General features: G+C 35.3%; 1 protein-coding gene across 3 annotated transcripts in view; it reads left to right on the forward strand.

The window, feature by feature from the left end:
• The window catches only part of CENPE (centromere protein E), a 38,231-nt gene that overhangs the window by 6,039 nt on the left and 19,135 nt on the right, over positions 1–13,057 (forward strand). For 2 of the 3 annotated variants that reach the window (XM_055720463.1, XM_055720478.1), the window contains exons 9-24: positions 208–259; positions 1,047–1,134; positions 1,315–1,441; positions 2,063–2,182; positions 3,488–3,646; positions 4,032–4,173; positions 5,423–5,514; positions 5,841–5,897; positions 5,978–6,145; positions 8,250–8,324; positions 8,567–8,689; positions 9,045–9,179; positions 9,805–9,982; positions 10,426–10,580; positions 11,598–11,912; positions 12,725–13,036. In XM_055720463.1, coding sequence (XP_055576438.1) covers positions 208–259; positions 1,047–1,134; positions 1,315–1,441; positions 2,063–2,182; positions 3,488–3,646; positions 4,032–4,173; positions 5,423–5,514; positions 5,841–5,897; positions 5,978–6,145; positions 8,250–8,324; positions 8,567–8,689; positions 9,045–9,179; positions 9,805–9,982; positions 10,426–10,580; positions 11,598–11,912; positions 12,725–13,036 — 2,298 coding nt within the window. The remainder of the gene's footprint in view (positions 1–207; positions 260–1,046; positions 1,135–1,314; positions 1,442–2,062; positions 2,183–3,487; positions 3,647–4,031; positions 4,174–5,422; positions 5,515–5,840; positions 5,898–5,977; positions 6,146–8,249; positions 8,325–8,566; positions 8,690–9,044; positions 9,180–9,804; positions 9,983–10,425; positions 10,581–11,597; positions 11,913–12,724; positions 13,037–13,057) is intronic. The other variant, XM_055720473.1, reaches the window with a different exon arrangement.

The following is a 13,057-nucleotide window of genomic DNA, read 5'->3' on the forward strand; positions in this document are numbered from 1 at the left end:
TTCAGAATGATATAATAGAGTTCATAAGAACTATTCTGTGTCTTTGAAAGTATTGGTTGGTATGTGTCGTAGCTATGGATTACTTCCAATAATGACAGACCTCTTGCTTTTTTGGAGTGTAACTTTAATTTATTAAATTCTTAGCAGAGATTTAGAGGATCTAAAATGCCTCAGAACTAACCTGTGAAATATTTCATGAATTTGTAGAACTTGGTGGATCTGGCAGGCAGTGAAAGAGCTAGTCAAACAGGATCTGAAGGTGAGTGTTAAATGAGGCTATCCTGATGACCACTTCTGTTAATGAACCCTTATGAAAGACTATGATAGAAAGGAACTTATTTGATATATGTGCAATTGTGTTAATTATTGTTTATAAATAATCTCTTTTGCCCTTGGTGGGGCAGAATCTACTCAGGAAAATGCTGTAAAATGCAAACAATTAGATAATACAACTTTTCCAGAATAGCAAGTCCAGCAACAGTCATACTGAACTAATGGAGTGGACATGATTCAGTAAAGATTCACCTGCAGTAAAGAGATCCTTAGAAGCTTATAGGGACTTGTGTAAAGTTGAAAAGTTAATAATGTCTCGCTTCAGCAAAGAGGAACCTTGATAATTGACGATAACAGCATGAAGTAGCGCAAAAATGCTTTTATCATAAAAATCTGAGAGGAACACAAGTTAATACACTATCTTACAACATTTGGCTTAGCTGTTCCTCGTATTCTAAGGCTGGTTTGGTATACTTACACGTGTAAATACATGCATTTGCAAAACCTACACAGGAAACAAAATTGAAGTTCTTATGGCCACAGCTACTTACTATGTAAAGATTGGTTTTGTGCTAGATTACTGTTGTATTTTTATGCATTTCAGCTGTTATAAAGGATTTGGTACTAGCTGCTGATAGGTCATAGTGCATTGCAGCATTTCACAATTAACTCATGGATAATCCTTATGAACATAACATAGCACAGAAGCTTGACAGATTGAAAATGTATCTTAACGTTGTTTTTAATTTAAATAATTACTGTTTGATACCCAGGTGTCAGACTGAAAGAAGGCTGCAATATAAACCGGAGCTTGTTCATTCTTGGTCAAGTTATCAAAAAACTTTGTGATGACCCTTCTGGGTAAGCATGTGTGTTTGCATACCTGTTTTAAGTCAGTCACTAATGAACTATGAAATATAAACCTTTTATGTATAATCCTATTTTGTGTAGGTAATTCAAACAACCTGTTACTTCTAGAAAAGATGTTTACTGTGTTTTTTCTATGTAAAAATACTAATACTTTCTTCCCTCTTTCATCAGGTTTATAAATTACAGAGACAGCAAGCTGACACGAATTCTGCAGAACTCCCTTGGAGGAAATGCTAAGACGGTCATTATTTGTACAATTACTCCCGTTTCTTTTGATGAAACGCTCAGTACTCTTCAGGTAAAACTTTTTACTGGTTCTCAAGCATTATTCTGACTCAAGGCTTCATTGTAGACAGGTTGGAAGGATGGAAAACTGTCATCTGTTGGATCTGTAGTCAATTGAATCTTCTAAAGGCCCTCTGTGGCCTTGCAACTTGAAATGTTTGTTTTGTACGCTTCTTTTTCCCAGTTGTCATCTTGTACTAAGCTGTCTAACTAGAGCTTTCTGGCAGTTGGACCAAAGCTCCTTCTCTCACCTTTTGGGCAGGAAATAACATCTTTTCTCATTTGCCTTTTCCAAGCACAGCTAGAACTAAACCTTTGTTAACACAAAATGTTAGGCCCTACAGGGAAGGAGGGTAATTAAATATTCATGAACTGTATTCTTTAAGTAGGATTGTCTTCCTGCTTTTTTGGTGGTCTTTTGAGGGTTTTTTTATGAAATAAAAATAATTTAGTATGGTTTTGCTTAAATATCAGGCTTCGCTTTTTTTTTACATGAAAAAATAAGTAAATGTCAATATTTGTCTTTTTTATGTATTTATCTAATAAACTGTCCCTTTTCTTATGTTGGGAAATGAGACACAATAAGGTTTTGAGATATTTGTTCTCTATTGCCCATGAGAGAATATTCTTCCAGTTTGCCAATACAGCCAAAAGAATGAAGAATACTCCGAAAGTTAATGAAGTACTTGATGATGATGCCCTCCTGAAGAGATACCGCAAAGAAATTCTGGATTTGAAAAAGCAGCTGGAAGAAGTATGTAATAATAAACTTACTAAAATCAATCTATCATTAGTACTGATAGATATTTGGAAACATCCTGTTTTTAAACCAAAACAAGTTAATTTTGTAGGTGTAAGTAAACTGTTTAGTCATAACTGTTGCTTTTATTGAGAGGACAGAAACTGAAAAGATGTGAAGTTTAGAACTGATGATAGTAAACACCTTTGTGAAAGCTGATACTGAATGAGATCAACTGAGTTGCTTGCTTTCTGTAGGTTAACGTTTAAGAAATAGAAATCTGTCATCCCTTATATCACACTGTAATATTGCCATTGATCAAAAGGAATAATTGCAGTATAAGAATTTATGAATATCAGTTAAAGATTCCAATTTAATTCATGGGGTTTTTTGCCTTACTGATGTTTAACTTCAACTTAGTTGCAAGAAGTTGCAGCTGCATAAGATTACGGGCAAAACTTAAATGTAGCTTCTGGCTACACATAAAGAATGAACAACTAACTTCCTGCCAGTGTGTTCTCTCATGTGTTTGTCTTTCTCCAGAAATCTGTGGAGTTGAGGAGCAATCTTGCAAGTCTTGTTATGGCATAGATAATAAAAGATAAAGCATAGGAAAAATCACAATTCTGAGTGTACTATTTTGGTGAATTGAACTGTTAAAATATGACTTTTTGTTTGCAAAAATAGAAAAATATGTAGGAAAATTAAGTAAAAATAACTGACCTTCTTTTTTTAAAGAGAATTAATTTGCAATATGAATGTGCACCTAGAGGTGTTTGTCTTCTGAGATAGTAGGTAGTGAGGAAAGTACTTAAGTACAGAAAAGCTTGTTGGGAAATCCCCTGTGAACTTTGAATTACTGTATTGTAAGCTTATGATAAAGTTGTAAAATATCTACTACTGTAATGCAGTTGCTTCACAACAAAATAACTTTTCAGTACTTAAAATTTTAAAAGACTACAGGCATTAAGGTAGCTTGCTGTTATTTGACAAATGAATCAGTTCTCTAAGAGCTTCAGGCTTCTGGCATTATGGGATGGTCATCTTAAACTGTTACACTCAAAAGTATGGGGTTTTTTTATCCCCCAAAAAATCTAAGACTGTATTGTTTGGGGGAGTTTTGACCCCTTAAAATACCAAGTCTACAGGCAAATTGTAGACTACATTGTCAGTTTCCTTCTTAAATATTGAAGACGGCTCTTCCAGGCTTACAAGAATGTATGTGTGTAGTTTTCCTTAAATATTTATGATTGTGTATCTTCTGTAGGAGTAGCTTGTGTTCTTAAAATATCAGTTTGATTAATACTCTTCTCATGGAAGGTGTCTTCAAAGACTCAAATCCATGCAATGGAGAAAGACCAGTTGGCTCAGCTGTTGGAAGAAAAAAATTCTCTTCAAAAAGTACAAGAAGATAGGATACGGAACTTAACTGAGATGCTGGTGACTTCTGCCTCCTTTTCCTCAAAACAGAAAGCCAATGTAAGCACCTGTTCCAGATCTTGTTTACTCTGAAATACTTTGCGAAAGCTAATATTAAATACATAGGGTTATATTTACAATGAGGAATAAGTTTAATAGACAATTTTCACATTTTTTTCTTATTTTTGAAGGGGTAACTTGAAATAACTTCTGAGTGAGTATCAATTCAGTGTTGCCTTGCAGTGAACAGACTGTGGAAGCTTTTGCTTTCAAACCATTATGCTGTAGTTCAGTTTTGAAGAAACTGCAAAACTGTCTAGGTAGCTGCTGGTACTGTTACAGAGCTAGCTTAGTGCAACATCTATTCTCTACTTGTGCTTTCATTGTATCACTTTTCCTGTAAATACAGGTGTGTTTGTGTTTGTTTTTTTTTTTTTTAAAAAAGGCCAAGAGAAGAAGAAGAGTTACTTGGGCTCCTGGTAAAATAAACCAGATGAGCATGAGTTGTTTTGAAGACTTTACATCAGGGCTGACTGAAACAAAAAAAATGAAAAGGTCTCTGTCATCAGTACCAGACACAGAGGATTGTAAGTACCATCCAGAGAAAATAAGGAGACTCTGCAAAACTGCTTTGAAATGAGAAATAATCCCTTTTTAATAAATCTAAGTTAAAAAGCAAATTAATATGCTAACAATATGAAAGCTACATTTAGTTGGCCCTACTATACTACTCAAATTATGTTCCATGAACTCAGTTTTGAAAGAGTTACCTGTAGCCCATGAGGAAATCCTATTTTCCAGCAAAGAATGATGCCTGAAAGGGAAGTGGTTTTAGCACAATAATACTGGTAATGCTTGTGCTTTTTTATTTAAAAAGGGGAGCATTGGTCTTACTATCCCAGCTGAAATAGTGTAGCAAACTCCTGTTGGATAATTTTGCAAGCATTACTTATTTTGCCAAAGGGAATAAGTCAACTCTCTGATAGCACGGATTAAGAAGTCCTTGCACATGCTTTCCAAGAAGATTACTTTTTTCACCCCTGCTCTTCAGCATATTGAGCTTTAATTTTTAAAACCAAAGGTAAGAGCTGTGAGGTAAAAGGCAGGGTCTACAAATACTTCTGCCATGCAACCTACTCCAGCCCCCTGTTTTTTTGTAAATGTAGCCAAAGTTATTCTTCAGCACAGGCTATCTATTAAAACAATGTTCTTCCCCTCAAAAAGGAGAGGGGGGGGAAGTGTGTGTCAAATTCCAAAATTCTCAACAAGAATAGATCAGTCATTACTCAACAATCAAATTGAGGTAGAGAAATACAAGGATGACTTAGAGGGGTGAGGGATGAAGTTGAACTGAAAACACAAGAATAAATGGACAGGTTTTTTGCTGGATTGTAATTTCTTACAGCCTTATTGCCAATCCTTCTACCAAGCTGTTTTGCTTGTGGGGGTTGACAGGGTGTTTTTTGGGGAGCCTGGGGGGCGCATGTGTGGTGTGATCTATGTTTTTTTCTTTAAATCTTGCAGGATACTGTTGAGTTGTTCTTTCCTTGACACTTAAATGCTTTTCCTAATCTCCAGTTAAATAATGAATACTAATGCAAATCCAGAATATTAACTTGTGCTAAGGTGGTCAGCGTGAGTGTAGGGACTGGTCCTCAGTGTTATTTCCTTTCATAAGAAAAAACAGTGAGTTTCAGAAGTCACATCCAGTGTGCTACATCTCTTCCATTGAATGATTGTTTCCAATGTGATAAAAATTTTCAAGGAAACAATTCTTGATGTCCAGTTTAAAATCTACTGCTACTCTGTATTTTTCTAATACATCTTTCTCTTCAGCTATATTAGAGAATTTTGAATATGACAACCAGTGTCTGATGGCTCCTGATCAAATTTCAGATGAAGGGACTGCTGGACCTAACATGAATTGGGTAACTTTATAATCTATGCCAGTTGTCTAATACAGTGCATATATATTACATCCTTCTCAGTAAGATCAGCCTTACTTATCTGTAGGACACCAATATTCTTCTGTATGTCTGCAGTATTATTGTAACTGGCTAGAAAGTAAGTCTCATGGTCATCTCTGTGAAGCTGTGGGATGGCTCTATGATTCTATGGTTCTGTGGCAAATGACCCAGTAAGCTTTGGTACTTAAACAGGACTAGCCATGAAAAGACAAGCAACAAGGAATGTAATTGTAATACTAAAATTGCTTGATTTTGTAGATCAGTTAACTGAGTGGTTATTTTTCTAGACTCAGAAAGACTTTGAAGAATCTGTGCAACTCTGTGAAGCATTAGCACTAGAAAAGGTTAGTCTGTTCTGTGTTTTCTAGAAATAAGACTGACATTCCAACAACAACTTCTAAAGTGTCTTGTGCTGCTTCTTCAGGATATTGCTGTAAATGAGGTCAACGTCCTGCAAGCTAACTTTAATAGCCTAGTATTGGAAAATGAGCAGTTGAAGTTAGAAATAAATGAAATGAAGGAGAAACTGAAAGAAAAAATGGAAATGGATGAATTTGAAGCACTGGAGAAACAAACACAAAAAGACCATGAGGTAAGGTGCATTGAAATAAATACAGAGAATTCTCTATGCTCAATTTTTTTCTAGAGTTTATTTGGTGTATGTGTACTTGGATGTTGATTCACAAATAAATAGTATTGTAAGCTACATTCAGCAACAGAATGCATGAACCCAGGATTTAAGCCGGATTTACTCGGTGTAAAATTCAGACTTTTTTGGACTTTTTTTTTTGGAGCGTCACATACTGAAGTCTGGTTAAACATATTTTTGTGTATATATATGTATCCAGATATTTTTTATATATGCATGACATGAATTTCACTTTAGATGTCAGCAAAAGGCTTGTTTTGCTGTTTTGAAGTTAAAGTATATTTGTGAAGCTATGTTTCACATTTCTTGTGCAAAACAGTGGTTTACAATCCAAGATAGCTCTGGTTTTGGTCATGCATTGAACTATATAAGCATTAACTTTCAACATATTAAACAGTAATAAAATATTTTAAAATAATAGCGTGAATAGTAATGTCTGGAAAAATGAAACTTACTTTGTACTAGGAAGTCAGAAATGGTAAACCTACCTACTAGATAACTTATGAGATTAAGCTTAATAATAAGATAAGAAAAGCTGACTTTCAGTTCTCTTTATCTTCTTGTGCTGTTAGTGGACATGTACCTTGTTTGTCCAAATGTTTTATGCTCCAATCCTGTAATCTGTGTTATTTGTATCAGTTTCTAGCTGCCTGAGGGCTAGACTGAAATAAGTTGGGGTGGAAAAAAAAAAACAAACCACTCCAAACAAAAGAAGAAACAACCAAAAAGAACCCCAAAACAACAGCTTGAGGTATTAAGAAATGGATGTATTATTCCAATCCATTTCTTTCCCAATACCTTTTCTGCAAACTACTTGTACGTGCTAGTCTGTTTAATATGCTCTGACCACTAAACTAAGGTTGAAGCTGAAGCTACATCCTTTTGCATTGTGTTAGGTTACAATTTAACATCGCCTCTCACTTCCACTGTGTTCCCTACAAAGATTTATGGATCTTAAACAAAATGGATCCACAACAGATTATGGTTTAGCTTGTATTTAAGTTTCTTTTTTAGAAGACTTTGTATGCTAGACTAACTGTGCTATCTTCCTTATAAGCCAACACTTAACAAATACTCAGTCACAACTTTCCCTGCAAAGCTTTTGTGTATCTAGTGACAGGTGCACTGTTCTAAAGTAGCTTCTATTACAAGAATTGGTTTTTAATGATTCATGTTTTCAGATATGTATCTGAAGACAGTCTATAAAACGTATTTGATACCCATATAGCAGATTAATTACAGCAATACTGAAAGGTCACATACTTTACCAAATACATTAGTTGAAATCCATCAGTTTAAATCGCAACGTATATATACAGGTAAACTCTGTTCTGAAAAATGACATTAAACTACTTCTGACAGTAGTATCGTACCACATCTTCTACAACCATCATCTGATTTTTAAGATTACAGATAGGAGTACAGTAAGAAGAAAACCCTAACTATGTAGAAATACTCACAGGAGAGTGCTTGTTTTAAAGCTCTTCCCTGATCTTAGTTACGGATTGGATTTTCTCTTTGCCTGTGCTTGTGACTGCAGAAGTGCTTGTAGATTAAGTGCTTATCGTAAAGCTTTGCTAACAAAGACCAAAATAAAGGAGTTCTTCAATTTTAGAAGTGCTTTTCTATCTAGTCTTCTACTTGTGCCTCTTGAGGATGGAACAATGTGTTCATGCCTTGATTTACCTCAATTTTGGCACCTTTTCATTCCTGTTAGTAAATAGATTAAATTATAAATATCTGTACTGTGTCATACTAGACACAGACATGTACTGCTTACATGACTAGAATTTTGCATCTGTACATTTTCTACATTAATTGCTTTGATCATATTGCTTTTGCTTCTTGAGCTGTTAAGATTAAATTGAACTTGAATCTTTTCTAAAACAGAGCGACTTTGCTGTTTAAATAGATATGTGTGTATATATAGTTTGCCCATTAATGCAAAAGATAAAACCTTGCTTATTTTCATGGTGTTGGCAACTAAAACTACTGGTGTGGGTGCTTTCTAACATCCTCTGCAATTTTGCTTCAATTTGCTCCACAGATACAACTAATGCATGAAATAACCAACTTAAAGAGTCTAGTTTCAAATGCTGAAGTGTACAATGAGGAACTTGAGGTGAGCCTGTCCATGAATTTACATGCAATAAGACTTACATATAGTGTGCTTGGTTTTTTATCTCAAAATACTGTATTTGCTAGACATCGTTGGGCTCTGGTTAGTCTTAATAGCTCTAAGGAGGATATGTCTAAAACCTATGAATGTTTACTATGTACAAAGCAGGCTTCTGTTAAATTCTTACCTGAAAAACTAAACTGGGCACTAGAACTTTCTTCTCCCTCTTTTTCTCCAACTTGTAGGCAGAAATAAACTCCAAATTGGAAGAGCTGAGAGAGAAAGAGAACAAAATAAAGATATTACAGAATCATGTGGAAGAACTGCAGAAAGCAGGAGCAGAAAAAAAGGACATATCTTTTTCAGTGGTAAATTTGAGTTTTCTGCTGGGTTAATAGTTGGTTCTGGTTTTGTTGGAGGTGGATTAAATATTGGTGTAATATTGATATAATTGAAACTTCTTTCCCTACAGATCTTGAAGATTTTTTTTTTACAAAGCTTAATGTGAATTACTACAGCATCGTACAGCAGTACTCTGAAGTAAACCTATGGGAAATGCTGCTCTTTAACCCATCTTTCATTTGAGTCTGCTACTGTTCCTTCTCGACTAAATTTATCAGGTTTTCTGAGCCTGTATTTACATTTCAACCACGTTACAATGAACTCACTTTATTATGTCTATATATTTCTTGATTTCTTCAAGTATTTATCTGTTCCTTTCAGGGAGATTCTGATAAGCTAACTGAGGAAATTCAGCAGTTAAATAAATCCCTTTTAGATAGTGAAACCATAGCCTTGGATGCCAAAAAAGAATCTGCTTTTCTCAGAACTGAAAATTTGGAACTGAAGGAAAAGATGGTAAGTACTTACCTTATATACATAATGTATATTACAAACTGCTGTCAAAGACCTGTCTGCTCCCAGACTAGTGAAGAAAGCAATCATAATTGATAAAGACAAGATGTGGTAGAGTATTTGGAGAAAGAAAATGACTCATGTGCCAAGGAATGCTTTTATTATGGAATTCAAGGAAAATGGGTCTTCAGGAAAAAGATAAAAAGAAAATAGGCGCTGCTCCCAAAGGAGTGGGATGGGGTAGTTTTAGGTTTACCAGTAGAGAGAGAGAGAGCAAATGAACAGTCTTTAGGGAGTTAATAGGACATAAAACTTGAAACCTAATTTTACCAGAGAACGAAAGAGAATAAGGGATAAGTTCAGAAGTGGGATGGAGCTTACTTTGAGCTTTGAAGGACAAAAGACAAAAATAGTAGAAGCAGTTGTGGCCCTGACCTCTAAGGTAAGGTATGTTTTGTTATAGGACTCTGACAGGAACACCGTTGTTAAACATGGCAGAATAAGCCACAATTTATTAAGGCCAAAGTTGTAAGCGACAAGAAGAAATGTGACAGACGCAATATTTAGATTTTAAGCAAGTAGACTTTTATTTTGTGTGTGAATTGCATGTTGTTTTGTTTTCCTGAAGAATGAACTCGCAAATAATTACAAGCAAATGCAAAAGGATGTCCAATTCTATCAAAGCCAAATAGAAGCAGGAAAAGCCAGTTATAAAAAAATGCAAGCTGACTTGCAGAAAGAGTTGCAGTCTGTATTTCAAGAAAATGCAAGACTAACTTCACTAATGGAGGGTAAAGTTCCAAAAGGTACTGTTCCAGGTGGTGCTTTTTTCTCTCTCTCTCCTCCTTTTTCCCCATAATGGTGGGGGGCATAGGGAAGACCTTGGCTCTTGTTCTCTCATACTTTGAGCTTCTGTCAGTATTGGAGAGTCTGGTACTGCTGGCACATAGTAACTGCTTTAGCACTTTCTTGCACTATTTGGAAAACTGCAGCTTACAGGATGTTTTGTATTTTGCGCAAAGACTGTCAAGTTAATAAAGGCTGTTGGAGTGAATCTAAACTAAATTGGATGTCAGCCTAACAAGTGATGACCAAATTCAGACCACTAGTTTCATGTTGGCCATTGGTATAATTCTAGAAGAGTGTATTGTACAATGTGACATCTGGAATGCATTATAAATCTTCTGCTTAACTTAGAACATACTTTTTCTCTCATACTCCTATTAATCTAAACTTTTTAATTCTCTAGATATGCTCTGTCTTGTGGAGCTGGAAAAAAAGGCAGCTGACTTAAAAGGAGAACTAGAGAAAACACTGAAAGAGAAAGCACTTCTACAAAAACAAGTAGATGAGCTCTCAGAATATCAGACTCTACCAAATGTTGTTGAGATGCAGCAGAAAGAGGTAAACAAAATATTTAACTTGTTTTTTTAGTACTTGACTGGTAACGTGTTTATAGAGGCCTACTCGATATGAAGTTCTAAAGCTAGAAGTTATCTTGAAGCAAATAACCTGAGACTTTGTGATTAAGTTCATCAAGTTATTGTTTTCCAGGTATTTAATATTTGCACCTAGGAATAAATTTGAAGTAACATGCTTAGTCACAAAGTCTACTATAATTAATGAGGAATTTCTAGTCCAATATTTGTCTGCCTCATTGCCATGGTCACCATTGATAACTGTGTATATGTATAACGGTGTTTGATCCTGCTTTACTATGCTAAAACTGAATCTTTGTCCAGTTGGCCAAAGAGAAAATTTCAAGATCTTTTAGCAGAAAAGCTGCTTGAGAAGTGATTCAACTTGTGAGTTCTGGAAAACTTGTAAGGAAACTTTCCTGTTTCCTGGCAAGTCAGGGCTTAGTCTGCTAAGTTTGCTGTGTTTGCAAACAAATCCTTTTAAGACACACTTTTTAGGTTTCTTTATCATTAAATACCTGCTACTAAGTACACGCAGTGAAAATTATTCATGGCAAGTGATCTCACAAACTCATGAATGCTCTGCAAAAACCATGAAAACCTTCCAGTGGTCTACTTCCACTAATAAACAAAATGTATTAGATGTTAACAACTTCATAAACTTTGTATCATAAAGTATTGATACATCTAAATGTTCAGTTTAGGAGTTGTAGCTGGAAATATCAGTCCAGTCCTAGCTCAAATGTAAGAAACTAAATGTTTAAAGAACACCTAAAGAGTTAAAGGAGGGGTTTCAAGGTTTTGGAAGGGGCTTGTCTGCCTTCCTTCCTTCTCTTTGAAGGATTGTTTGCTAGATGGCTTCCTCCTGACAAAGCAAAGCCTAATGTGCTATGTGTTTGCCTGTACTTTATTACCTATACCTGCATATGAACAGCATTTTTTATTATGTAGCTATGACATACTGATTTAGAAAATACTATTAATATTGCTTTTCCGTTGGCAGATTATTGAAAAATGTGAGGAGCTACACTTAGTAAAACTGGAAAGAGAAAAGCTGCTTTCTGACGTAGCTGACAATGAAATTAGATTTAAACATATGACTGAAGAAATTGGAAAATCAGAAGACAGTCTAGCAGATGCACAACTTAAATATGTAAAGCTTGATCAGGAATATGTAGCACTTAAACAGCTCCATGAAGAACTACAGCAAAAATATGTAGCAGTATTGGGAAACAATGAACAAATGAAGCTTCAAATAGATACGCTATCCAAAGAAGCACAGGAGTCTAAAACAACTTTGGATGAAGTGAAATCAGAGGTTAGTGTCAGTGTACTCACATTTACAGATAAGAAATGAGGTATTCACAATATTAAAAAAAAACTTTTTTGAGAAGTAGTCTTTAAAGGTATAAATAATGTTGAAATTCCTCTGGTGTGAGTGGATATTACTTACTCTGTGCCAGGTGTACAAGGTTGCAGGATTGTGTAGCTTAATGGTCTCTTCTTTTTTGTAGGCAAAGAAATGTATATGTTGCTCCAGGTTATATGTTCTTCTTCTGTACTTGACCTTTTAATTCTTCTTTTTCCATTCTTAAGTTATGTTTTAGTATGCAAATACTTTAAGTATGCTGCTATGACCTACTCTATAAAGTCAGAGGAAACAGTCTCCTAATTAGGAACTGGACTCTGTTCAGAACAGATGATCTTTCAAACCAAAGAATCACTGCATAAACTGGCAATTAGAATAGTGGGGGGAGGGAGCCCCACTTAAAGGGAACTAAAGATGCATGTTTTTGACAAGGCTTTTGACACTGATATGGCTGTCATATTCTAGCTATGGATTTGGTAACTCCCAAGCTATGCTAAGGTTTCCTGTGTGGTGCTATGTTTTAGTAAGACTTTTGCTGCTAAGGAGAAACTGCAGGAAGGTTCCATAAATAAATGTTTATTTAACATGGACAAGAATATAAGAAGTGACTTTAAGTGGAATGATGAACTTCCTATTCTCTTGTTGAAAGCTAGTATCTCTCACGCTTTCTAAGCTAATATAAGATTCTGTGAGAACACGTACACATTATGCAGTTCTGTGTTACAATGAAAATTTCTGGCCTTTTCCTTTGCAAACTAAAGCTCTCTATCAAAATGAAAGAACTGGCAGAGAAAACGGCAGAGCACAAACAGCTTCTTGAGGTAAGAGAAGATTTTATTCAAACTCAGCAGAAGTTAAATGAAATGGAGCAGTTAAAAGAGCAAGAAAAGATTATGGAGTTGAGACTGGAGGCCAAGGATTCAGAGATTCAAGCAATTATTCAGCAGCTTACTGAACGTCAGGAAGAAATAAAAACTTTAACCCAGGAAAGAGATGACCTGAAGCAAAAAGAGGAGTCTCTCCAAGCTGAGACAGACCAACTCAAAGAGGATATAAAGGACACTGTTTCAATGGTAGGAATTCTGCCTTTATAG

Source organism: Falco cherrug, chromosome 1 (assembly GCF_023634085.1).
Source record: "Falco cherrug isolate bFalChe1 chromosome 1, bFalChe1.pri, whole genome shotgun sequence".
NCBI classification, from domain to species: domain Eukaryota; kingdom Metazoa; phylum Chordata; class Aves; order Falconiformes; family Falconidae; genus Falco; species Falco cherrug.